The sequence below is a fragment of the Sturnira hondurensis genome, unplaced genomic scaffold, assembly GCF_014824575.4.
Source record: "Sturnira hondurensis isolate 20B ecotype Veracruz unplaced genomic scaffold, ASM1482457v3 Scaffold0016184, whole genome shotgun sequence".
NCBI lineage: Eukaryota > Metazoa > Chordata > Mammalia > Chiroptera > Phyllostomidae > Sturnira > Sturnira hondurensis.
The window spans coordinates 3,179,547-3,207,520 of NW_028088815.1; the positions used below are offsets into that span (position 1 = coordinate 3,179,547).

A 27,974-nucleotide genomic window follows, 5' to 3' on the forward strand; every position below is an offset into this window, starting at 1 on the left:
AATTTCACAGGAGATTTTTACAAAATATTTAGGAAGAACCAACCCCTATCCTTTTCAAACTATTTCAAAAAATCCAACAAGAGGGAAGATACCCAAACTCTTTTTGTGAGACCAGCACCATTCTAATCCCAAAACTAGATAAAGACACACACAAAAAGAAAACTACAGGCCAATATTTCTGATGAACACAGAGACTAAGATCCTCAACAAAACATTGGCAAACTGCATCCAGCAATACATCAAAAAGGTAATACACCACGATGAAATGGGATTCATCCCAGGGATGCAAGGATGGTGGAGTATTTGCAAATCAATAAATGTAATATATCACATAAAGAAAAGTAAAGAAAAAAATCACATGATTATCATCAATAGATGCTGAAAAAGTGTTTGATAAGGTACAGCACCAATTTGATTTAAAAAAACTCATCAGAATAGGAGTAGAGGGAGCATACCTCACCATAATAAAGGCCATATATGAGAAACCTACAGCCAACATCATATTCAATAGACAAAAACCAAAAGTTTTCCCACTGAGTTCAGGAACAAGACAAGGGTGACCACTTTCACCACTCCTACTCAACATAGTATTGGAAGTTTTAGACACAGCAATCAGGCAACAAAAAGAAATATAAAGCAACCAAATTGGAAATGAGGAAATAAAACTGTCATTGTTTGCAGGTGACATGATAGTGACTAGACAAAACCCTATTAATTCCACCAAAAAATTACTCAACCTAATAAGTGATTTTGGCAAAACAGCTGGATACGAAGTCAATATTAAGAAACTGAAGGCATTTTTAACACCAACAACAAAATATCAGAAACAGAAATCAGGAAAAAAATCCCATTTGCTATAGCAACAAGAAAAATAAAGTACCTAGATGTAAACTTTACCAAGGAAGTAAAAGACTGTACTCAGAAAACTACACAGCACTGAAAAAGGAAATTAAGGAAGACACAAATAAATGGAAGCATATACTATGTTCATGGATTGGAAGAATTAACATCATCAAAATGTCCATATTGCCTAAAGCAATTTATAGATTCAATGCAAACCCTATTAAAATACCAATAACATATTTCACAGATATAGAACAAACATTTCAAAAGTATATGGAACCATATACAACCCTGAATAGCCTCAACAATTTTCAGAAAAAAGAACAAAGTAGGAAGGGTCAAAATACCTGACATCAAACTAAATTCCAAGGCCACTGTAATCAAAACAGTCTGGTATTGGCATAAGAACAGACACACAGATAAATGGAACAGATAAAGAACCCAGAAATAAAGCCAAGTCTCTATGGACAATTAATATTCAACAAAAGCATAAAATGGAACAGAAGCATAAAATGGAGAAAAAATAACCTCTTCAATAAACAGTGTTGAGAGATCTGGACAGCTACATGGGAAAAAATGAAACTCAACCATACACAACTTATACCATACACCAAAATAAACTCAAGATGGTAAAAGACAAATATAAGGAGTGACAGCATAAAAGTCCTAGAGGAGAACATAGGCAGGAAAATTTCACATATTCCACACAGCAATATTTTCACTGACATGTCCCCTAGAGCAAGGGACATAAAGAAAAGAATAAACAAGTGGGATCTCATCAAAATAAAAAGCTTCTGCACAGCTAAAGAAAACAGCATTAAAATGAAAAGAGAACCAACCATATGGGAAAACATATCTGCCAATGATACCTCAGACAAGGGTTTGATCTCCAAAATATATAAAGAACTCACACAACTCCACACCATGAGACAAACAACCCAATTAAAAATATGGGCAGAGGACACGAACAGGCACTTCTCTAAGGAAGACATACAGAAGGCCCAGAGACATTTGAAAGGATGCTTATCATCACTATCCATCAAAGACATGCAAATTAAAACCCCAATGAGATACCACTTTATGGCCACCATAAATCAACAAACAACAAGTGCTGGTGAGTTTGTGGAGAAAAGGGAACCCTAGTGCACTATTGTTGGAAATGCAGGCTGGTACAGCCACTGTGGAAAACAGTATGGAATTTCCTCAGAAAACTAAAATTGGAACTGCCTTTTGACCCAGCAATTCCACTGCTGGGACTATACCCTAGAATCTTGAAACACCAACTCAAAAGAACCTATGCACTCCAATGCATAGCAGCATTATTTATCATAGCCAAGTGCTGGAAACAGCCTAAATGCCCATCAGTAAATTAGTGGACAAAAAAACTCTGGTACATTTAAACAATGGAATACTGCACAACAGAAACAAAGAAGCAACTCCTACCCTTTTCAACAGCATGGATAGAACTGGAGATAATTATGCTAAGTGAAATAAGCCAGACAGTGAAAGACAGATACCATATTACCTCACCTACAAGTGAAACCTAATCAACAAAACAAATGAGCAAAATAGAACAAGGGACATGGAAACAAAAAACAAAGTGACAGTGACCTGAGGGGAAAGGAGAGGGGAATAATGGGGAAAGGAGAGGAAGGGTCAAATCAAGGAACACGTATAAAGGATCCAGGACAAAGACAATGGGAGCAGGGGGATTGAATGTGAGAGGTTGTGGTGGGTAGGGCAGGGGAGAGTAATGGGGGAAGAATGGGGACAACTGTAATTGAATAACAATAAAAAAGTGAACTCTAATGTAAACTATGGACTTTGGGTAATTATGAGGTGTCAGCATAGGTTCATCAACTGCAACAAACTTACCATGATAATTGGTGTTGATAATGGAGAGTCTATGCACATTATAGAGACAGAAGTTATAGGAAAAAATCTCTGTAGCTTCCTCTCAATTCTGCTGTGAACTTAAAAGTGCCCCCCCAAAAATCTACTTAGAAAAAATGAACTAAAAAGGTGGAGGCATTTCTTATTAAGAGGAAAATTTACCGTACGTGAAACCCTTCACAAACAGGTTTTTTTTTTTTTGGTTTTGAAACACTTCTCCCCTATGTAGAACATCCTCATTGAGTTTTATCAGTGTAGCCCAGGGATCTATAACACTTAATTGGAATAGTTCACTGAAGTTACTTTGCTATATTTAATTGTAAATTCACATGTACTATAATACCTAATATCCACTTGGGAAATACATTACAGACTTGGAAACTAAAGTAATATGTGATTAATTTATAGGAAAACTTGGGAACCACCAGAGTTATTTACAAAATTATACATTTTAAAGTACTATTTCTTTACAGTTTGATGTGGACTTAACACTTTCCTACATAGAAAGACAAGGGTCCTGCCCTTTGTCCCAAGCCTACAAATTCTCTGCTGGACAGACCATACTCTACTCTCTAGATAGTGCCTTTTAATAAACATATTGAATACATGCATGACTGAAGCTGGCAATAACAGACTTATAGCTGATGTATTTATCTGAGTTGGAGTCTTTCTTCCTTAGAATAGGCTACAACTAAAATGAATACATCAGATGCCATCTTCCTGTTTCAGACAGCTTTTTATTTTCCTGAAGGTGCCCACTGGATTCCTCCCTCTGCTATTCCTACTTGGTAGTTGCCATTGTAACCACTGAGAAGTAGCAGCAGCTATAGCAAAAGAAATTGTCTCAAGTAGGGTTCACATACTGGCTAAAGCTAGTGACAGAGAGCTAGCAAATGAGTGACTAGAGCCTTGGCTGGTGTGGCTCAGTGGCTGAGTGCTGGCCTATGAATCAAAGGGCTACCAGTTTGATTCCCAGTCAGGGCACATGCATGGGTTGAGGACCAGGTCCCCAGTGAGGGGCATGTGTGAGGCAACCACACATTGATGTTTCTCTCCCTCTCTTTCTCCCTCCCTTCCCCTCTCTCTGAAAATAAATAAATAAAATCTTTTTAAAAATGAGTGCCTAGAGAAGCTAAGCAGTGCTGATTCACAGACTAGGTGCCAGTCTACTGGACTGGCTCAGGACCCTTGCACATGCTGTCCCATCTATCCAGCTGACTACCTAGCTAAGAGCTATTCTCACTTATCAATTCTCAGCCTACATTTTGCCAACTCAAAGAGAATTTCATTCAGCATCTTATTAATGAAGAGTCACCCATTATTCTTTCTCAGCAACTGTTTTTTCCTCCATAACACCACAATTTGTAATTACCTATTTGTATGTTTTCTTAGTTTATATCTGTCTCTGCTACTGGACTATAGGTGCAATGCAAGCAGAAATCACGTCACTCCTAGTCACTATTCTAATTTCATCAAGTAGCATAGAATCTGGCCCTCAACAGTCACTAACAAACACCTACACTTCAAAGCAATCAACTTCACTGTTTTGGGGGAAGAAAGGAGACTGTTCCACATACCCAGCACAGAAAGCAAAATGCTACAATGGAAAGAGTATGACTTGGGAATCACACAATTTGAGTATCACCTCCACTGCTTATCTACCTAAAAGAGCTTTGGCAACCTATTTTGTATCCTGAATCCCAAGTTTCTCAATTTAAAATGATGACCATAATACTTCTCTTACAGAATTACTATGATTTTCTAGTAGATAGTAGATACTCATAAGTGGTAATTATTACTTGAATGATCATTTTTTCCCTCCACTAAGAGGTGTTGAGCGCAGCTGTAACAGATAGGAGTTAAGTTGTGGCCTTATAAACCTGGTGATATCAAAAATACTATTATTTATAAAGATAAGCTGTATTTTCAAAACTTCTATTTAATATATACTTTCTCAGTAAAACTACAGAACTTCTAAATCTTCTTAAATAGATGCTTAGAAAAAAAATAATCCATGCAGGTATTTTTCATGCCCTCGGGTACTAATTACACTGAAGCACAAAATTCTTTTTCAAACTGTGCTGTTTAAATTCACCAGAAAATTTAAAATATAAAAAAACAAAACGATATATTCATGTTTTATTGTTAAATTGAATTTTCAGTATAAGTAAAAACAAAGTTTTTATAGTTGTAAAAAACAGGTTTGGGGATTTTATAAAGGAATTTTCACAAGTCACTTTCCATAGATTAAAAGAGGTTGAAATGTTTCCATTAAAGTTAAATACCAAGATTCACAGCCCTGACTGGTGTGGCTCAGTTGTTTGGGTGTCATCCCACAAAGTAAATGGTTCCCTATTGGATTCCCAGTTATGGCATATGCCTGGGTAGAGATAACTGACGAATGTTTCTCTCTCACATCAATATTTTCCTCCCTCTTTTTCTCCCTCCCTTCTCCTCTCTCTAAAAATAAATACAGTGGTACCTTGGTACTCATTGTTAATTCATTCCAGAACTCCTGACGAGTGCTGGAGCTGATGAGTACCAAACTGTTCTTTAGCAAGCTACCGTGGGACTGACCTGTAGACCTCTGTTTTCGTCGCAAGAGAAGGGCCCCAAAGCAAGCAAGTGGGAGTGCTAAAACATTTTTGTCTTGTTAAAATGCGATGAGTACAGGGTTTGACTTAAGCCCACCAGTAACAAGGTTTGACTATAAATAAAATCCTCAAAAAGAAAAGAGCAAGGTACACGAACACCTATGTGAACAAAATAATTTGTGCATGAAGATACTGTTACAGGGTGCTGTGGCTCGGTGGACTGAGCACCAGCCTGTGAACCAAGGGGTTGCTGGTTGGATTACCACTTCTGGGCACAGGCCTGGGTTGCAGGCCGTGTCTCCCAGTGGGGGAGGGTGTGTGGGAGGCAACTACACTCTGATGTCTTTCTCTTTCTCCCTCCCTTCCATTTTCTCTAGAAATGAATAAATTAAATCTTTTAAAAAAAATTTTAAAGATACTGTTATAAATCCTTTTGTCCCTGCCCAAATACAATTTTTTTCTTGCTGCTAAATAAAGTTAGAGTCCTTCCTGACTGGAATGACTATTTACTTTAACTCCAGGGGACTTAAATTATCAGTCTTTTAAGAAGCTTTAACTGTTTTTGACAATTTAACCTGCTGAGCTCACAGCACCCAAGGGAGGGTCTTATTTGCAAGTTTTATTTCTGAAGCAGCTGACCACTAATACTGAGTCTATAGGTAATGGATTTCAATAACAACCACCCACAGGTTAGCACTTTGAGTAGTACCCATAATATTGCTTTAATTAAGTTAATACATGAAGGTCATTGTTTGGTAGAAAGTTTTATTAAATTTGACAGTGTTTACAACAATAGTAATAATAAAAAAGAAACTGTGTTCATCTGTACAGTAACTATATAAATTTGCCTATAGATATAATCCAGTTTGCTCATTAATTTATGCTGCATTTCAATTTATCTTCCAAAAAGAATTCAATTTATTAGTCCCATTTCCCAAAAGTAGGTATATTTCTAGCATTTCTACTGATAGTTTCATGACAGATGGCTCTAACCATGCTGAGCACAGAATGGGTCTACCTGGCACAAAGAGACCACCCACTAGAGCAAAAGAGATATCTACCATCACCACATACACCCCCTGATTTTGGAACATTTTGATGGTGGAAAAGAGTAATGTTTTGATTTGTGTGTAGCTCCATGTGTTAAATATCAATGTCTTTCTGATATATTACAATTATTTTTATCATGAAAAATATATAAATTTTGTTTTTGAACCCAAACATTTTATGTAGTATTTCAATCAAATATATAAAAGTACAATGCAAAATTTTAAAATGAATCAGAAATTAAAGTTTCATTCTAAAGAATCAAAAAACTATAATATGCAAATCATAACAGGATTTACACATTTTTCCATTTTTATAACTATTAGGTAACTTGAAATTATTTTATTGAAAAGCAAAAAGTAGTGGCTAAAGTTATATACATTGAATTTAGCAATAATTGTATGTTTTTAAATACACAACCTGACAGCCACTATGGTACATAATAATGAATCAGCATGGGAGCCACTTAATATACTTCTTGATTAACTCATTGCCTGTCCAGTTCACACACAGACATGCTTACATGTCATAATCGCCATAATTCCCATCATCCCCACTGCTAACACTCAAGCTCCTTGATTAGTGCACAACTCCCAGACGAGCCATTGCTAATGCTAAATAATTCTCTTCAGCCTCCTGCTACTATTCTGCAGGATCTCCAATTAAATATAATGTCCCTGATGAGCCATAGTAATGTGAACAAATTCCTACCAGGAATCCTATCATATTCCATTTTACCCAAAAATGTAGAGAAAGTAATTTAGCCAAACTGAACATAATCAAAATATTTTAAATCTATATAGTATATTTCTGCAAACTGTTATGCCAAAGACAAAAACAAAAAAAAATAGAAGAAAAAGAAATGTCTAAACATCCTGAATATGCTTTGTTTTCCTGGTTATCTAGCTCTTCGTTGAAAAGTTCAGTGTTTCAAATTTGATAAGTAGGTACACTACATTCTTAATCCAAAAAAGGTTACTGATAAGTTTTATTAGACAAGTAAGCAACAGCAAGTTTTAAAGCAAGTATGCCATTTAAAATCCCTTTGATTACCTAATTACCAGAACACCAAGGTCCAAAAGAACATTAATGAAAACAATTCCTTCAGATTAAATGCAGTATCATCTGGTCACTATCGGAGGTTTTGCTCATGGAACTTCATGTTGCTGGTAAGGAAACTTCATGTTGGACAATGACAACTATTAGTATTTTTTGCAAGAATGTATTAAGAATCCTATACATTTCCTACTGCAATCTAAATGACTGGAAATCTAAGTTTCTGGTGTAATTCGAACTAACTGGGTAGCAAGGTCCATGATAGCCATCTTAAAATATTCTGTACCAGTAAAAGCCATTTAAGAGAATGTATTTAAATATACCATCTCAACTGCAAACACACGTGTAAGAAAAGGCCTGATTTTTCAGTTATCATCCCAAAAAAGTTTTACAAAGCTGACTCTACTAATTTATTCCTATTTGAGGAGCAATGAGTGCATTAGCTTCAAATGAGTCCATTAACAGATCTTGTGAAATAATTTTTTTAAAATTAAGAACTTTAACTTCTTTCCAAATAGAAAAAGACTTTGGAATACCCTGAGAAATAAAATCACATAAATGAGAAAAATAAACACATAAGTTCTTTAATTTTAAATTTCTTTAATCTCCACACACATCTAGAATAAAACTGAAGATACTATAACAAAGACATAACTAGATAAATATACAAAGATGTATATATAAATATGAAAAGATATAAAGACATTCTGACAACCCCATAAAATTTTGATGTTTTTCCCTAAGGTCATTTATACCTCAGTCCACACTAATGTATTCCATTTCCATTTACCTGATCATTACCCTCCAGTTTGTTCAGCTGGAATCAACATACACTAATTACATAGACATCACAAAGTCCTATTTGTCCTCAGTACCTCCCCAGACAGCAGGAAATACTATCAAGGGTAGGCATGCTAAGTGATGATTCCCCTCACCTTACTGTCAATCATCCCAGAGTGCTCACAGTAAACCCCACTCAATCTCATTACTGAATCCTAAACCAAAGCCCCTAATACTCACCAGGAATCATGCTTCAAACAGCAGGCTGCCTGGCTAAGATGTGAGTCACAATGACAACTCCCTGATTTTAGGTTTTGGATTTAACATAATAAATATCAGGTATTTATCATTTAAATACAACCTTGTTGTACGTCAGCAAAACAACAAAGTTGTATAAGTTCAATTTAAGAATCTAGATAGGGTACATAGTCAAAAGTTAAAAGTACAGAATCGATTCCTTTCATTTTTAAAAATTCAAAACTATAACTTTACAGGTTTAATAGATATGGCAATATTTTGCTATTTCTTGTGGACTTACTAGTCTTTTTACTTGAAAAGACAGAGAAAGAGGTAGATAACTATTTGATTTTATGATAACTGTCTATCTAACCTGCATTATGAATATGGCAATCTGTAAATTTTCAAACTCTTTGCTCCCATTATTGACTAAGCCAGTGAAGTACTACTACCCACCTTCCAATTTAGAAAGTCTTAAGTCACTAAAATCAAACATTTCTCTTTTTTCTATTTCTTTACTTTTCTGGGACTACTAAAAATTACAGTAGATTAGTGGGATACATCTCTAGAATCCATCTCTCCTGCCTTCTAAGTGAATACTAACAAGGCCCTGTTCAACAAATTAAGAGATTCTCCCAAATCAGTGCTCTGCCTAAAATCTAGTGATTTTTTTCAATAGACCTAACTCTACCATCTTCAAAATCTTATGCAGAGGGCCCTGGCTGATGTGGCTCAGTGGATTGAGTGCCAGCCTGCAAACCAAAGGGTCAAATACAATTCCCAGTCAGAGCGCACGCCTAGGTTGAGGACCAGGTCCCCAGATGGGGGCTTGTGAGAAGCCAATGACCTATGTTTCTCTCACGCATGTTTTTCTCCCTCCCTTTCTCCTTCCTCTCCCCTCTCTCTAAAATAAATAAATAAAATCCTTAAAAAAAAACTGTCAGAACTAACAAGTTCATCAAGGTTGCATGATACAAAAATCACTATATAAAAATCAATTGTATTTTTATACATTTCCAATTAATAAACATTGAAATAAAAATATAACTATAATTCTAGTAGCATCAGAAAGAATAGTCATATATTTAGGAGTAAGTATAATGAAATAAGTACAAAATTTATACCCTGAAAATTGTAAAACATTGTTTTTTTTAAAGATTTTATTTATTTATCTTTAGAGGGGAAGGGAAGGAGAGAGGGAGAGAAATATCAATGTATGGTTGCCTCTCGTGTGTCCCCTGCTGGGAACTGGCCTGCAACCCAGGCATGTGCCTTGACTGGGAATCGAACCGTGATACTCTGGTTCGCAGGCCCGCGCTCAATCCACTGAGCTACACCAGCCAGGGCCTGTAAAACATTGTTAAAAGAAATTAAAGCAACCTAGCAACCTAAATGAGCTGGCCAACACAAAGAAAATATCCATGTTCATGGATAGGAGGACTTAAAAATGTTCAGACAATACTTCCCAAATTGATCTACAGATAAAACACAATCCCTTTCAAAATCCTAACAAGATATTACCTTTCACTAGGACTATCTTCCCTTCATAAGCCATCCTCTACAATCTTTGAAAAGAATAATAGGGCCTGGAGAATGACACATAAATGATAGTTCATGACTTGATAAGAGCCTTAACTCCCATTTTTGCTCCCTTCTGCTCTGACCATTTCCTACAAGAGTACCTTCACTGCTTGTTGACTGTGGCCTCTTGCCCTGGACGTAACTGTACTATTCTCAATATATCTGAACTGTTTTCCTGGGTAAAGTCTGACTTTGAGACTTTTCTAGATCAGTTTTTACTTCTCAAAGAAAGTAAAAGAACTTTCTCAACAGAGAAAAACATGTCATACCATTTTAAAACAATCCAACACTAAGACAACTAGTTAACCTGCAAACCCTCCCTGGAAGCACCTCAAATCCAAAATTAAATATAACAAACATCCTTTAAATGAATAGCTTTGATCAAAAGCTAGTACAGCTAACCTTGGGAGCAGTCATGTAGATTAGATCTCAACAAGAACTGAATTTTAACCCTCAGAGAAAGGAGCCATACAGGAGTCGGAGATTAGAAGGAAAACTCCTACATAAAGTCAGAGTTCTTAAAGATTAGATCCTCTGTTAACAGAGGGATGTGGGGTTATCCATTTAACTAAGTGAGTAAAAGACAAATTCTTAACATTATCTACTATGGTTCACAGTAAAAAAAAGTCTCCTCGGGAAATTAGAAACCATGGGCCTACTCAGAGGTAAGAATGTGTGTGTAGTTTCATTTTGGGGATTTTTCCCCACTATCCTCATAATTCAGCAACTTTCATATCAAGATATTAATACAAAAATTAGTCCGAGATTAGTGGTATCCTGGAGGGCCCAGTAAAAACAAACACAGTACCCACCACATGGCCATATCTGTAACCTATATCACGTTGGAATTCAACAATAAGATTGCAAAAATGAAGTCACAAGCCAAAACCTTACACACATGAGCAAGCAATTCACTGTGAAGAGTCAGAAATAAAATAGACACCTAGAAACTTGAAATAATATCATAGAACCTTTAAAATAAGTATACTAAAAAGAAATAAGACACGAAAGAAGGACTCAGATACATAAGAAAAAACAATACACAAAAACAAAAACAAAAAGGAGATTCAAAAAGGAAAGTACACTGACAGAGTTCTCAATGGACAGCAAAAGGCAACAAATGCAGCCAAAGTAATCATGTGTCAGGCAATTTTCATCATGGCATTTAAAACTATTAGATGTGAGGTTATCTGGAACCAAAGTGTTCACATGGATTCAAAGATTAACCTCCAAAAACTAATTTTAAAAGAGGGGAAAATACAGCATTACAATGGAGATATCTGGTAAAAGCTATCTGAACCAAGTAATCAAGCTTAGCATAACCAGTAGAAGCAGGCAACATTATGAACCTCTTGATATGGTATAGTAGCATCATTTATGAAGTATTTGTGTCAAAAAATATTTACTCTGAATCTATTTATAAGGAAATAAATCATACAAATCCAGAATATCTATAAGCCAATTGGCTTGACATCAAAACATCAACATCATGGAAATAAAACCAAAAAAAAAAAAAGGAGAAAGGGTCGAAGGACCATTTTAGATTAAGTGATTAATGAGCCATAATAACCAAGTGTAGTTCATGAACCTGGATTGAACTGTATAAAAGACATTTGGAGACAACTAGGTAAATTTGAACATGGTTTGTATATTAGATTATATTATAGAATTGACAATTTTCTTAGCTATGATAAGTATTATAGATATTAAAGAGAATGTCCTTAACCCTCGGAAATAAATACTGAAATATTTGGAGGTGAAATGCCACAGTGCCTGTAATTTATTTAGTGTATAAGTTATAGAAATGTTATTTAGCAAATTCTCTAGGAAAGAGAGAGAGAGAGAGAGAAGGAAGGAAGGAAGGGAGGGAGGGAGGGAGGGAGGGAGGGAGAGAAAGAGAGGAAGTGAAAGAAAATGTTTATACACAGATATATGTGGATAGAACTATAAGAAAATGTGCTAAAATGTTAATAATTGGCTACATGAGACGCAACCATACATTGATGTTTCTCCTTCTCTCTTTCTCCCTAACTTCCCCTCTCTCTAAAAATAAATAAATAAAATATTTTTTAAAAAAGAATATAAATCAATGACCAGTAACATGAAAAAATACTCAAAATCAGTATTTATCAGGGAATCTAAATTAAAACCACAGTGAGATAACACATAATGGCCACTAGCATGGCAAAAATCAAAAGGACTGATATCACCAAGTACAGGCAAAGATGTTGAGCAACCTGAATACTCATACATTAACAGTGGGAGTATTATATTGCACAAGGATATCAGAAAACTGTGGTAGCTTCCTATAAAGTTAAGCACTTGTTTATGGCAAGGGGCCTCAAAATACCACTGACTCATAGGCCAAATCCAATCTAAGGACTCTTTGTATGACCCTCAAGCTAAAATAGTTTTTACATTTTTTATTTTTATTTTTTTAGTTTAAATATTTTTATATTTTCTTGATTATGCTATTACAGTTGTCCCTTCCCCCCTTCATTCCCCTCAAACCTGCACACCCCCTTCCACCCACATTCCCCTCCTTTAGTTCATGTCCACGTGTCATAAATTCTTTAGCTTCTACATTTCCCACACTACTCTTGCCCTCCCCCCTGCCCATTTTCTACCTACCGGCTATGCTACTTATTCTCTGTACCTTCTCCCCACTTCTCCTCCTCCCTCTCCCCTGTTGCTAACCTTCCATGTGATCTCCATTTCTGTGGCTACACTCCTGTTCCAGCTGTTTGCTTAGTTTGCTTTTGTTTTCAATGTGGTTTGTTAATACCTGTGAGTTTGCTGTCCTTTCATTGTTCATATTTTTTATCCTTTTCTTAGATAAGTCCCTTTAACATTTTATATAATAAGGGTTTGGTGATGATGAAGGCCTTGAACTTGACCTTATCTGAGAAGTATTTTATCTGCCCTTCCATTCAAAATGAAAGCTTTGCTGTATGGAGCAATCTTGGCTGTAGGTCCTTGCCTTTCATGACTTGGAATACTTCTTTCCAGCCTCTTCTTGCCAGTAAGGTCTCTTTTGAGAAATCAGCTGACAATCTGATGGGAGCTCCTTTGTAGGTGACTGTCCCCTTCTTTCTTGCTGCTTCTAGAATTCTCTCCTTTATTTTAATCTTGGTTAATGCAATTATGATGTGGGCTTGGTATGTTCCTCCTTGGGTCCACCTACTTTGGGACTCTCTGGGCTTCATGGACTTCCTGGAAGTCTATTTCCTTTGCCAGAATGGGGAAGTTCTCCTTTATTATTTGTTCAAATAACTTTTCCACTTGTTGCTGTTCCTCTTGCCATTCTGGTACCCCTATAATTCAGATGTTGAAACATTTAAAGATGTCCTGGAGGTTCCTAAGCCTCTCCTCATTTTTTTGAATTTTTGTTTCCTCATTCTTTTCTGTTGGTTGCTTCTTCCTTCTTTCTGGTCTACTCCATTGATTTGAGTTTCAGTTTTCTTTCCATCACTATTGGTTCTCTGTGCATTTTCCTTCATTTCACTTAGTGTAGCCTTCATTTTTTCATCTAATTTGTGACCAAAATCAACCAGTTCTCTGAGCATCCTGATCACCAGTATTTTGAACTGTACATCTGATAGGTTGGCTATCTCTTGGTCACTTAGAAGTATTGGCTCTGGGACTTTGATCTGTTCTTCTGCTTGAGCCATAATTTTTTGGTCAGGTTGCACCTGTTATGTAGTGAGGGGTGGAGCCTTAGGTGTTCACCAGGGCGGGGCAACCCAGTCACTGGGTTGTGATGCTGTATGTGGGGGCGGGGTCAGAGAGGGAACAATGGTGCTTGCTCCACTCTCCCTCAGAATTTGGTCCCCTCTGCTGCTTCCCATAAGCAAATTGGGCCCTTCTGATGCTGGTTCCCAGGTGGGTGGGCCCATGCATGCTCTAGGACCCTGTGGGTCTCTCCAACAAATTCTCCTGTGAGGTCGGGAGTCTCTCCCTGAACCTCAACCCCCACAAATTGTTTTCTATTGGGGCTTTTAGGCTTTATTTCCCTTCACAAGGGCCCTAGGTTATGCAATCTGTCTCACTGCCCATTTTTGCCTGGTTTATCTGTGCGTGAACGTGTGTCCATGGTCAGCCAACTGCCTTGCGCGCCTCACTGGGTCTGCTGGTTTCCTCCCTGTGCCCGGGGTCTGCAAGCCCTGCTCTGCAAGTCACTGCCTTTTCCTGCTGCTATCCCCCTCCCCCAGTCACCAACTCTACCCCTCTTACTGGTCTAGCTGAATGGTTTTCGGACTTCTGTACAGTTCAATTTTCTGTCTGTTCTGGTTGTGCTTTTGTTTCTAAATTTTTGTTGTCCTTAATTTTGGTTGTGGGAGAAGGCACAGTGTTTCCACCTAAGCCTCCATGTTGGCCAGAAGAGTTTTTACATTTTTAAAAGGTTGTAAACACATACATGCACACAAAGAATAAGCAAAGGAGACCATATGCAAAGTCTCTCTGGATATTTACTATCCAGCAAGATAATATATCTATTATCCAAACAAAAAAAGGTTGCCCACCCATCATCCACTTTATAACATGACCCAATAACTCCACTTCTCCATACTTACCCAAGAAAAATGTAAGTACATGTTCACAAAAAAACTTTCACGAGTGTTTATAGGAGCCTTGTTCATAGTGGCTAAAAATTGGTGGGGGTATGTGTCTAATTTCACAAGCTGACCCTAAAATTTACATGTAAGAGCAAAGAGACAAGAATCCTGAAAGACAGTAACATGATGGGGGAAGGGAACCAATAGAAAAACCTGCACAATTGTCTTTAAAAGCCAAATCCATTAAACATCGTTTGCAAGTTATTTGACTCTTCTTTTTTGTGTGACTTATCACTTAAGAGTTGTAGTAACTGTCAGTCTTTTTCCCCTGCTTAATTGTTTAAAAAATTAGCTGTTTTTAGCATAAAATTAATAGCATTTAGAATCAACTGTTACAGTATTTTCCCACTGCAGTAGTATTTACATTTTAACTTGTAAAACTAACATGAAAAGTGTATACAATTTTTGACTCCAAGTTACATTGAAAATGCTCACTCCCTGAAAAAATAAACATTGAAACATTAACAATTCATCTGAATAGCACACCTTGTTCCTATTACCAATATTGTAAAGCTGATCAGATATAACAGTAACCTTTGTGATTACATGTTAAGGAAGCAAAATATGCTGGTGGAGGAATTCACCTTTTTACTTTCTTGAGACTGAAGCAAAAACCAAATAGATTTAGCCCTGTGGCTGAGGCTTAAATTAAACTTTGACCATTCTAACCATCACTATTCTCCTACTTTTCTTAATAGTATCATTCCAGAAACTGACTTAAAATAGGTCATATTAAGAGGAAGTTTTGACAGAGCATGAATTGCTTCTATTTTGGGTCCTGGCAAACCTTATCCTAAATCATGTATTATAATCTCTGGTATACTCACTTATACTTTCAGACAAAAGTGGCTAAAAGTCTTTAAAACATAAAACTAGCCCCTCTGTTTTAGGAAGGATATAAATGACAAAGACTTAAAACTTAGACCAACTCTTTTGAAACCAGTTTTTTCAAAAGTCTGAAAACTGACAGTCTACCTCAAAATACAAAGCTAGAAATGTAAGAATGGGGAAAGTCAGTCATGTTATTTGGGGACAAAACTTACAGAAGTAGATTATTCTACAATACCAGCATTGAAATGGAAATATATAAAAAAAATAAAAATATAATTTTGTTAGTATCTATACCAATAGTCACCTCCATGACAACACAACATAGAGAATTAAGTATATTTTGGTAAGAACAAAAAGTAAGTGAAAGGTTACTGTCAGACTTGAAATAAAAACAGCAGGTTTCCACAATTCAAACATTTTTCTCTCTCAATTTATCCATGAATAAAAATGTTTCCTGAGATAATACCTTGAAAATAAACACAGGATGAGAAGAGTGAATTTTAAATCTATCAACTGGATTAATGGTGACACAGACTTCTTTTCTGGAGAATATTGCTGTTAATAAAATACCTTAGTTTACTAATAAAATAACAGATTAAATAGTAACAATGTTCTCATTATTCCATGAATATCCTGTGAAGAATACAAACTACTATTGAAACTATCACAGTTAAAACTAATTAGTAAAGAAGCCAGAAACCAACATTTAAAAAAATCAAATTACATATGCAAAGCACGTTTCTTTAATTGCTTAATTTAATTTCTTTTATGTAAATCTGAATTTTTTTAAAGTTCCTGTCAAATAAACTAGATAAACTAACCTTTATTTGGGAAAATTAGAGTGGCTTGTACTTCTTTCCATTGTTTTTTTTAAAGTAAGAGTCACAATAAGGCAAAATGAACATACTTTCATATAAAATAAGAAACCACAAAATTAATAATTCTTGTGTTAAATTACTATACAACAAAATCTGCTGTCATTACCAATAGATTTCATCATCAAAAGTAGTGGGAAAGAATGAAAAACAGTAACTTACATTAAAATACAACTACTTATATTTCATTCCATAAAGTTCCAATAATATTACACTATTTTTCCGTGGGATTTTTTTCTACTCATTTAGCTCATTGGTGCTTAAAAACAAAGCCCGCCGCACTAAAAAATCCCCAATACAGTCATATACCATTCACTGCTTTATGCTATACCTTCTTTTGTTCATACCCAGTTAGCATTAGCCTATCTTTCATTTATCAAACTTTCAGCTGAACACAGTAAAGCACTCAAGAAAGTTAAACAATTATAGTAATCCCTTAATGATACTGGAATTATGCTGTGGGGATATGTACTCTCATAAGGCAGCATTGTATAAAGATTGCATTAATCTTTGACTCTAACTTTCTCATGCTTTACTTATACCTACTTAGTGACCAACAATCAGTCTAGCAATTTAATTCTCTTCTAGTTTTTTTTAAAGATTTTATTTCATTTTTAGAGAGAAGGAAAAGGAGGGTGAGAGAGAGGAAGAGAAACATCAACGTTCAAGAGATACATCAATCGGTTACTCTCGCTCACCCCCAACTGGGGACCTGGCCTACAACCCAGGCATGTGCCCTGACTGGGAATCAAATCTGCGACCTTTTGGTTCACAGGCCGGCACTCAATCCACTGATCCACACCTGTCAGAGCTCTTCTAGGTTTTTTAAGCATTGAAAAAATTACTTAAGACATACATTGAAGACATGATGCTCCCCTTTTGCTTAAAAAGAGAGTGAATAGTTAAGTAGATTGTTTTAAATTGTGTGTATACTTTTTTCAGGCCAAGAGAGAGAAAAAAACTACATGTCTTTTTTCTTTTTTTTTTAAACCAAAATAAGTTCCTAATTCAAATAAAGCATAAATATACTTACAGAACTAGCATCAACATCACTGTGAATGGCAACTGTCTTAATGCCCATCTTCTTGCAAGTTTTAATAACCTATTTTAAAATATAATTAATGTTATCCATTAATAATGATTCATATGTAAAGGAATTATAGTAATAATAAAATTTATTGAATAAAAAGGAAAAATAAGATTAAAATTCTACTCACCCTACATGCAATTTCTCCTCTATTAGCAACAAGAATTTTATCGAAAGTCTGAAGAGAGAAAACACACATTAAAAAAATGTTATTCTCACTTTGGGACCAGAAAACACCAAGTTCTTCTGCAATTAAAAATAGACATGATCCTAATAAACATTACTTCCTAGATTAGTACTAAATACTATGCATATGTTCATTTACAACCAGGTTGCTACCACACTGGTAGGATCTGGCCCTATAATTATTCTGTTTAAGCATCGATTGATTAGATTCAATAATTCAGAAATGAACTATGGTGATATTTATAAATTCTCTTGCCAAAAGATAACCTTCAAATGATATTTCAGGATACTAAAAGCCTTTAAACAAAATTATTTGACAATTTATTCATTTATTTTCTAAATCCAGGGAAATTCTAACTGTCATGAGTTGTTTATCAAAGGAAACATGGGTATCATCATATACCACCTCTACTGGGTTGGAGCAGATCATTAAACAATATTTTTAATAACTCAAAACAAGTAAAAATGATGCTTATATCCAAAGATTCCCAGACCAAGTGGGTTATGCCATTTGAATACAATGTTAAGTTTAAACAGCCATCAAGTTTTGAAGCAGCTGAGGCCACATAATAGAAAGTGTAGTTCCATTCTGTAGTTCCATTTCTAAATTCTAAGCCCAGTTTTGCCACTAATAATTTATTTGACTTTAAGAAGTCAATCTCTGGGACTTCTGGCAAAGATGGAGGCATAGGTAGACACACTGTCCCCCCTCAGACGACCAAAAGAAGGACAACAACAATTTAAAAACAAAAAATAACCAGAACAGACAGAAAATTGAACTGTATAGAAGTCTGACAACCAAGGAGTAAAAGAAACATTCATCCTGACAGGTAGGAGGGATGGAGATGGGCAGCCCGGCAGAGAGGACTTGTGGCAAGTTGGCAGCTGGGTGGACCCAGTGAGGCTGTGGACTGTAGACTGGGCGGACCCACATTCACTCAGATAAACCAGGAGAAACAACAGGGGAGCTAGACGGACTGTGCAAACCAGAACCCCAGCATGGGGGAGTAAAGCCTCAAACTACTGATTGAAAACACCTGTGGGGGTTGAGCAGCAGGAGAACCTCCCAGCCTCATAGGAGAGTTCATTGGAGAGATCTACAGGGTCCCAGAATGTATGCAGACACACCCACATGAGAATCAGCACCAGAAGGGCCCAATTGGCTTGTGGGAAGTGGGGGAAGTGACTGAAATCCAGCAAAGAGTGGGACAAGTGCCATTGTTCCCTCTAGGACCACTTTCCCACACACAGCATCACAACACAGTGACATGGGTTACCCCGCCCAGGTGAACACCTAAGGCTCCACCCCTCACTAAGTAACAGGGGCATCAAGACAAAAAAAAATGGCCCATATGAAAGAACAGATCAAAGCTCCAGAAAAAATACAGCTAAACGACAAAGAGATAGTCAACCTATCAGACGCACAGTTCAAAACAATGGTAATCAGGATACTCACAGAACTGGTTGAATTATATTATAATTACATTACCCAAGATTAAAATTAAGGAGAAAATCCTAGAATCAGCAAGAGAAAACGAAAGAGTTAGTTACAAAGGAGTTCCCATAAGACTGACAGCTGATTTATCAAAAGAGACGTTACAGGTAAGAAAGGGCTGGAAAAAAGTACTCAAAGTCATGAAAGGCAAGGACCTACATCCAAGATTGCTCTATACAGCAAAGCTTTCATTTTGAATGGAAGGGCAGATAATTTCAGATAAGGTCAAATTCAAGGAGTTCATCATCACCAAACCCTTATTATATGAAATGTTAAAGGAACTTATCTAAGAAAAAGAAGATAAAAAATATGAACAGTGAAATGACAGCAAACTCACAATCATTAACAACCACACCTAAAACAAAAACAAAAACAAACTAAGCAAACAACTAGAACAAGAACAAAACCACAGAAATGGAGATCACATGCAGGATTATCAGCAGGGTAGTAGGAGAGCAGAGAAGGGGAAAAGGTACAGAGAATAAGTAGCATAGATGGTAGGTAAAAAATAGACAGGGGGAGGGCAAGAATAGTGTGGGAAATGTAGAAGGTAAAGAACTTATGACACATGGACATGAACTAAAGGGGGGAATGTGGGTGGGAGGGGGTGTGCAGGGTGGAGGGGAGTGAAGGGGGAAATGGAACAACTGTAATGGCATAATCAATAAAATATTTTTTAAAGTCATTCCTGCAAGTCTTTTTTTTTTAATATTTTATTTATTTATCTTTAGAGGGGAAGGGAAGGAGAGAGGGAGAGAAATATCAATGTATGGTTGCCTCTGCCAAGGACACACAATGTATTGTGTGTCCCCTGCTGGGAACTGGCCTGCAACCCAGGCATGTGCCCTGACTGGGAATCGAACCGCGATCCTCTGGTTCGCAGGCCCATGCTCAATCCACTGAGCTACACCAGCCAGGGCTCATTCCTGCAAGTCTTTATTTCCACATATATAAACAGATAGTATTCTAATCGGACACTATTTAATACGGTTCTCTTCCTATTCTAACATTGTACAAGCTAATCATTTTAAAGAACCACATACACAATTAAAAGTAATGTGGATAGAATACATTTTATTAGACAATAATTTCTCAGTTAGTGAATTATTGTAAGTTAAATGGAACAATATAGAAGTTTTAGTTACATTTCTAAAAGAAAAGATAAAGTTCTATATTACCTTAAAAGTATTCTTATGGGACTTACAGCAATATTTTAACCCAACAGGGAGTGAAAATTTCAGAATTGGAAAAGGCCTTCAGAGACTTGGTTTAACCTTTATGTCATATGTGGCTTATTCCACCAAACTTAGATAAGGCTTCTGCCTTAAAAGTGGGTAAACTCCTAATGTGATAGAAAGAATCCTGAGTCATTAGGGCCTTGAATGGACTGGCCTTTAAATTATCCTAATCTCACTACAGGCTTGAGACTTTAAAATCATCTACCTTTCTATAGCCAAATGGTCATGGGTCAATCCCTATAAACAGTAAAAGTATACTAAGAAAAAAATGTGTATACTTCCTTGAACTGCATTTTAAAATGTGAATTTTTATTAAGTAGTAAATATACCACATCTGATTTTATGTAAAAGCAGCACAAACAGTGGAAGTTACACATTAAGCAACTGTTACAGTAAATATAACAAATTATTATAACATTATAGGGATTAAATAAGAATTCCATCTTAATGTCTATCCAAGAGACGGAGTCATGGTTAAGAGCCACCCTGGAGCCAAACTGCCCAGGTTGGTATCTCATCATTACCCATTATTCTTCCTCTATGTATTCTTCTGTGGACAAGTCATCATGCCTGACTCCTATTTCCAAGTAAAACCAATAATAGCATCTGCCACAGGAGGCTGTAAGAATATGAATTAAAACCCTCAAAGTGTTTAGAATAGTGCCTTGCACAATATATACTAAATAAACGTTAGCTATAGCTACTGTTATTTATACCTTTGGGCCACACACCAGGCTCTTAGGAGTGGGACCATATCTAACAGGGAAAAACCTGTATCAAAACAAAAATCTGTACCTGATACAACTTTTTTCAGGGCTTGTGATGGTTACTTTTATGTTCAACTTGACTGGACCACAGGGTGCCCAGATTAAACATTACTTCAGGGTATGTCTGTGAGGGTGTTTACAGATTAGACTAACATGTGAACCAGAGGACTCGGTAAAGTTGACTGCCCTCCCCAATGTGTGTGGACATTACCCCATCTGCTGAGGGCCTGACAGAATAAAAAGTGGAGGAAGGGAAAATTCATTCTGCCTGCTTGATTGAGCTAAAACATGGGTCTTCTCCTAAGGACTGGCACCTACACCAGCAGCTCCCCTGGTTCTCCGGCCTTCTAATGTGGACTAGAATTACACTGCCAGCTTTCCTGGGTCTCCAGCTTGCAGATTATGGGACTTCTCAGTGTTCCTGCTGATTTTGTTTCTCTGAAGAGCCCTTGCTAATCCAGGACTACTAATGTATTACCAATTAGTGTACAAACTGAAAGATAGTCATATCGATTAATTTTCCGTACATAAGATTTTCTTTTAAATAAATAACAGATGTATATGGCTCAGAAGTTAAAAGGAAAAAGGGGCTATACTATAAAGACACCCAGGCAGAAACATGGAAAGCCTGGGGTAGCACTAAAAAACTACAAGTAATTTTTGATATTGCTCAAGCACAAAGTGTATATGGGGAAGTTGTAGCAAATAAAGCTAAGGTGAAAACACCAGAACATGAAGGAATTTATAGGCCACTTAAGGAACTGGGACTTTACTCTGTAAGTGGAGAGCCACATATAAGGCGCTCTGAAGATACTCGAAGTATCTGGTGGGTGTGATCAGGGGAGCCATTTAAATCAGGAACCTGAATCCTTGAAGACAAAAGGGCATTTGTGCACCATGAGACATAGAGAAGACCTTTTGCAGCAGCTGTTCTGTAACAGTGCTAATGATGTCATTCAGATAAGAAATACATTGGAAGTTTCCTGATGATTTTTTAAAGTTATTTTCTTTTAATCCATTCTCTCTTTATTCCTCTTTCTTTTTCTTCTCTATGTTTAGATCATTATAGCTGGGGTCTAAAACCACCACGGCCACTTCACTCAATTCAGACACCAAGAAAAGGGCTGAGCTAGCCCATTGCACTGGGCACTTGTTGGTGGATCCATGGCAGAATTCCAGTGTCAGAATTCCAGACACTGAGTTACTCACCAAATGCTTCTGAGAAGGGGTACAGCACAAAAAGCAAATCCACCAGCTCAGGAGAAGGACAAGCTTGAGTTTACACTAAGCTTACACTTACTATCTGTGGATTTTAAGACTCAGTTTCTGAATATACAAAGTTAAGTTGTTAAGAATAATATTAAGCAGCTGATATTTAAGACACATGCCTTCTATATACCAGGTACTGTGACAAATCCATTTCATATACTATCTTATTTAATCCTTATATTAGTCCCAGGAGGTCAGTTCTGATAAAATCACCATTTTACAAATGAAAAACACTACGGCTTGATAAAGCCAAATCACTTGCCTAAGTAACTTACAAAGTTAACTAACGGTAAAGCCAGAGTTCACTTCCACATATTCATGTCAAAACACCATGATGGGGGGAGAGGAAGGCCGGGAAAGGAGGAAAAAAAAAACATACCATGATGTGACATAATCAGAATATAATGGTGTAAGTTTTAAACATTGTGTTATTAATGCCAAAGATATTTGTGGGGAGTTTTTACTTAACCTTTCCTTTATTAATAAAATAGACAGTGGGGAGAAGGGTTTTCAGGAACTACTATAAAGGACACATGGACAAAACCAAGGGGGAGGGTGGAAGGAAGGGAGGTAGGTGGATTTGGCTGGGGTTGAGGGGAGTGTTGGGGAGAAAATACAGACAACTATACTTGAAGAACAATAAAGTAATTTTAAAAAAACAGTATAAGTGTTTGGATATATTATGTTGTCAATAAAAAGTATTTCAGCCCTGGCTGGTGTGGCTCAGTGGGCTGAGTGCTGGCCTGTGAACCAAAGGGTTGCAGGTTCGATTCCCAATCAGGGCACATACCTGGGTTGGAGGCCAGGTTCTCAGTCAGGGGCACGTGAGTGGCAACTACACACTGATATTTCTCTTCCTCTCTCTCTCTCCCTACCTTCCCCTCTCTCTAAAAATAAAATATTTTTTAAAAAGTATTTGAGATATTTTACAATTACTAAAAGATTTATTAATTAGCCTGGTATGATATAGCATTGTCCTAATGAATAGAACAAAATAGAATTTCCCTAACATTCTTATTTATAACTATAGTAAATGCATTAGGTTCAGAAGGCCATCTCTTGGAGCTTTTCACTAAGACCAACTAGAACAACTCTGCCAGCTTTATTTACTTCTGAGTCCTCTCCTCTACTTATCCCACATTGTTCTTTTTTTTTAATTTAATTATTATATTGCTTATACTATTAAAGTTGTCCCAATTTTTCCCCTTTTGCCCCCTCCATCCAACCAGCCCCCAACTCCCACAGTCAATCTCCAGACTGTTGTCCATGTCCATTGGTCATTCATATATGTTCTCTGACTAATCCCTTCTCCTTCTTTCTGTCAGTCACCACCTACGGTGGGCATACAACAGTACGATACTGGCTCCACTAACTTAAGGCCTACAACTTCCTAGTCTTTTTCTGAGTAAACTGCTATTAAGTCAAATCTTCCCTATTCTCATGAACAAACACAAGACAAGTTGACTTGTTAAAACTCAAGCCAAAAAATAATATTTTAGTAATGGTTAAATTTCACCTGGCTTAATTTTGATTTGATGTAAGTCACTGATAAAATGTGGATTAAGAAAATAGTCAATGGCAAGTTCAGATAAAAATCAGTTTATTTAATAAACATGTATTACCAAAGATCAGGTCTACCTACCTGAACTTAAAACAGTAACAATAAACAAACTGTATAGTATTTAATGAATGGCTACCAGAAAGCAAGAGTCCCTGGAAGTAGAAAGGCCCAATTAAATGCAGCCCTCAAGTGAAGGCAAGTCTATCAGCTTGGTCTGAATATGCACCTGCACCACAAATAGGTGCCCCAAAATACCGTAGATTTTATAATGGCTGAAAATGCTACACAGTTTCTCCATGATGACCTTAGGCAAAGGCACAGCAAAGAAGAAGACAAAGATAGCAGGCAGCAGATTTGATTCCAAACATTTCAGAAAAAATTTGTACCTGCTTAGCAGATTCTAAGGGAGGGGTGAGGACTCTTTAAATGTCCTAAACCAAGATAGTTATATGTATGTATGTATGTCCTAAACCAAGATAGTATGTATGGATATATGTATGTATTTATTTTTAGTAATTATCAGTGGACACCAATGTGGTAGGCAAGTTACCTATTCCTGTGACCCTCACTATAAGGTTGTAACAAAAACAAGTCTCAAACCAAACTCTGCCACACATGGACATTTACTAACAAACATATAAATGGTCTTAAAATGTGGTGGATAAGCTCAGGGAAATCTCAAGTTCCTGCAGTTTATAATGTTCTAACAACCTACATGAAAGCTTCATGTGAGGAAAATGCATCAATATTCTGATTTGGTTAACCATATTGTCAGACTCAGAGCCATCAAGAATCCCCAACCCAGTGGCTGAACACAGGACTATTTCAACAAGCATAGGTTGAAGGTATCCTTCAAGGTAAAGAATAATATCCTTAAAGGTAAAGAATAAAAGGCCAACCAGATTATTACTCTTCTCATTCAGGGGCTGAGAATTTCTGTAACAGCCAAAACACATCTTGAATATCACTGATTTCATCAATGTGAGCCTATTTTTAACACCTACTATCTTATAAGGAAGGCTGTCAGTGTTTATACAAAGAAAGATGGCTCCACCACTTTCATTTCCCTCCCCTCTGGAATATAGCCTCTTGAATAAATGCTAGCTAAGCACTCACACAGTGTCCCTTATTAGGACAGCTGATTACCTGCAGATGGGAACTCAACACCTGTGCGGAAATATGTATATACACATGCTCCACAAGGCGTATTGTCTATGCTGAAGTTTTTATATTAACCTACAGATTTTATAACAGAAAGTTTATCCAGTTATAACTAACTGGACCTATGCTGTTCAATAAAGTACCATATTTGGCCATGTATAATGTGACTATTTTGACCACATTTTTGAGGATGCACATTATACATGGTTAGTCCTAATTCCATAGCTATATAAATGTTTTAATTCTTTTATTGATGCTTATGCATTAAAGCTATAACTATAGAAAGCAATAACAATATTGATATGCAAAATAATACTGTGGAATATGATAATCAGTTTTGTTTCTAAATACACATAAATAAATAATTGAATTTAAAAATTTAAATGAAAGACTTTTTCCCCTAAAAGTTTGGGCTAAATACACAGCAGAGTACAATATTAAGTAAATGAAAACAATCAATAGTTTAAAATCCCTCAACTGCTCAGTCTAATAAAAAGGGTTATATTAGTTATTCTGCTAAAAACAAGGTAAACACATTATAAATTTATTCAATTTGTAGCATAGATAAAATCTAAAATTAGAGACTCATGTTATGGCCTACAATGTAAAAAGATCAAAGATTGAACACAAATGAAACCTATAACGTTAGAGCAGAAATCATAACACAGCATTAATACAATTTAACCTGTCCACACTAAAACCAGTGTGAAAACAAGAAAATAGAACCATTACAACTTCGCTGTTGAAAAATATTTTTTGGACTTCAGGCCAAGATGGAGGCATAGGTAGATGCACTGTGCCTCCTTGCACAGCCAAATTTAAAAACAAAATTAAAACAACAAATTTAAAAACAAAAAATAACCACAACTGCCAGAAAATTGAACTGTATGGAAGTCTGACAACCAAGGAGTTAAAGAAGAAACATTTATTCACACAGGTAGGAGGGGTGGAGATGGGCAGCGGGGTACAGAGGACTTGCAACAAGGTGGCAGCTGAAAGACTAGGGCAGGCAAAGCAGTGGCTGGTGGACAGGGCGGTCCCACATTTGCATCTGGATAAACTGGGAGGAAGAACTGGGGAGCAAAACAGACTGCGCAACCCAGGGTTCCAGTGCAAGGAAATAAAGCCTCAAAAACTCTGAACGAAAAAACCTGTGGGGGTTGAGGCGGAGGGAGAAACTTCCAGGGAGAGTTTCTTGGAAAGACCCACAGGGTCCTAGAATGCACACAAACCCACCCACCTGGGAATCAGCACCAGAATGGCCCAATTCGATTGTGGGTAGTAGTGGAAGTGAGTGAAAGCTGGCAGAGAGCTGAACAAGCAGCATTGTTCCTTCTTGGACCCCTCCCCCACATACAGCATCAGCAACATGGGTTGCCTTACTCTGGTGAACACCTAAGGCTCCGCCCCTTACTACATAACAGACCCTCCAAGACAAAAAAAAGAGTGGCCCAAATGAAAGAACAGATCAAAGTTCCAGAAAAAATACAACTAAGCAATGAAGAGATAGCCAACCTGTCAGATGCACAGTTCAAAACACTGGTAATCAGGATGCTCACAAGATTGGTTGAATAGGGCCACAAATGAGAGGAAAAAATGAAGGCTGTGAAAAGTGAAATAAAGGAAAATGTACACGGCACCAACAGTGATGGGAAGGCAACCAGGACTCAAATCAATCTCTGAAAGCCTTTGATCAATCTTTGATCAATCTCAAATCAATCACTGGTTTGGAGCAGAAGGACGAAAGAAACATTCAACCAGAACAGAATGAAGAAACAAGAATTCAAAAAAATGAGGAGGGCCTTAGGAACCTCCAGGACAACTTTAAACTTTCCATCATTCGAATCATAAGGGTGCCAGAAGGAGAAGAGGAGGAGCAAGACATTGAAAACTTATTTGACAAAAATGATGAAGGGGAACTTCCCCAATCTGGCAAAGGAAACAGACTTTCAGGAAGTCCAGGAAGCCCAGAGAGTCCCGAAGATGTTGGACCCAAAGGTGGAACACACCAACACACCCCATAATTACATTAGCCAAGATGAAAGATAAGGAGAGAATCTTAAAAGCAGCAAGAGAAAAGGAGACAGTTATCTACAAGGAGTTCCTGTAAGACTATCAGCCGATTTCTCAAGAGAAATCTTTCAGGCAAGAAGGGGCTGGAAAGAAGTATTTGAAGTCATGAAAGGCAAGGACCTACATCCAAGATTCCTCTATCTAGCAAAGCTATCATTTAGAATGGAAGGGCAGATAAAGTGCTTCCCACATAACGTCAAGTTCAAGGAGTTCATCATCACCCAGACCTTATGAAATTTTAAAGGGACTTATCTAAGAGAAGGATAAAAACTATGAACAGTAAAATGACAACAAACTCACAAATATCAACAACCGAACCTAAAAAAAAAACAAAAAGAAAAACAAACTAAGTAAACAACTAGAACAGGAACAGATTCACAGAAATAGAGATCCCATGGAGGGTTATCAGTGGGGGAAGGAAAGAGGGGAATTAGGGGGAAAGGTACAGGAAATAAGAAGCATAAATGGTAGGTACAAAATAGACAGGGGGAGGTTAAGAATATTATGGGAAATGGAGAAGCCAAAGAACTTGTGTGTACAACCCATGGACATGAACTAAGGTGGGGAAATGCTGGTGGGAGGGGGAGTACATGGTGGAAGGGAATAAAAGAGGAAAAAATGGGACAACTGTAATAGCATAATCAATAAAATATATTTTAAGAAAAGATAATTGCTACTGAATTTATGAGTTTTGGCTGTCATGGGAGGTCACATGTAAAATGTGAAAGTAGGTGTACCTTAGTTTAGAAAAGGCTATTTATTTCCTTGTTTGCAGTGGCTGGAA

The 27,974-nt window shown here is 36.8% G+C and overlaps 1 protein-coding gene across 1 annotated transcript in view; it reads right to left on the reverse strand.

The window, feature by feature from the left end:
* Window positions 1-17,654, reverse strand: part of PCCA (propionyl-CoA carboxylase subunit alpha) — a 468,144-nt gene extending 450,490 nt beyond the window's left edge. Inside the window, exons 1-2 of the mRNA XM_037065798.1 lie at window positions 17,571-17,654; window positions 17,387-17,455 (exon numbers count right to left, since the gene is read on the reverse strand). Of these exons, the coding sequence (XP_036921693.1) occupies window positions 17,387-17,455; window positions 17,571-17,639 (138 nt within the window). The 5' untranslated portion in view covers window positions 17,640-17,654. The remainder of the gene's footprint in view (window positions 1-17,386; window positions 17,456-17,570) is intronic.
* Between the last annotated feature and the right edge of the window lie 10,320 nt (window positions 17,655-27,974).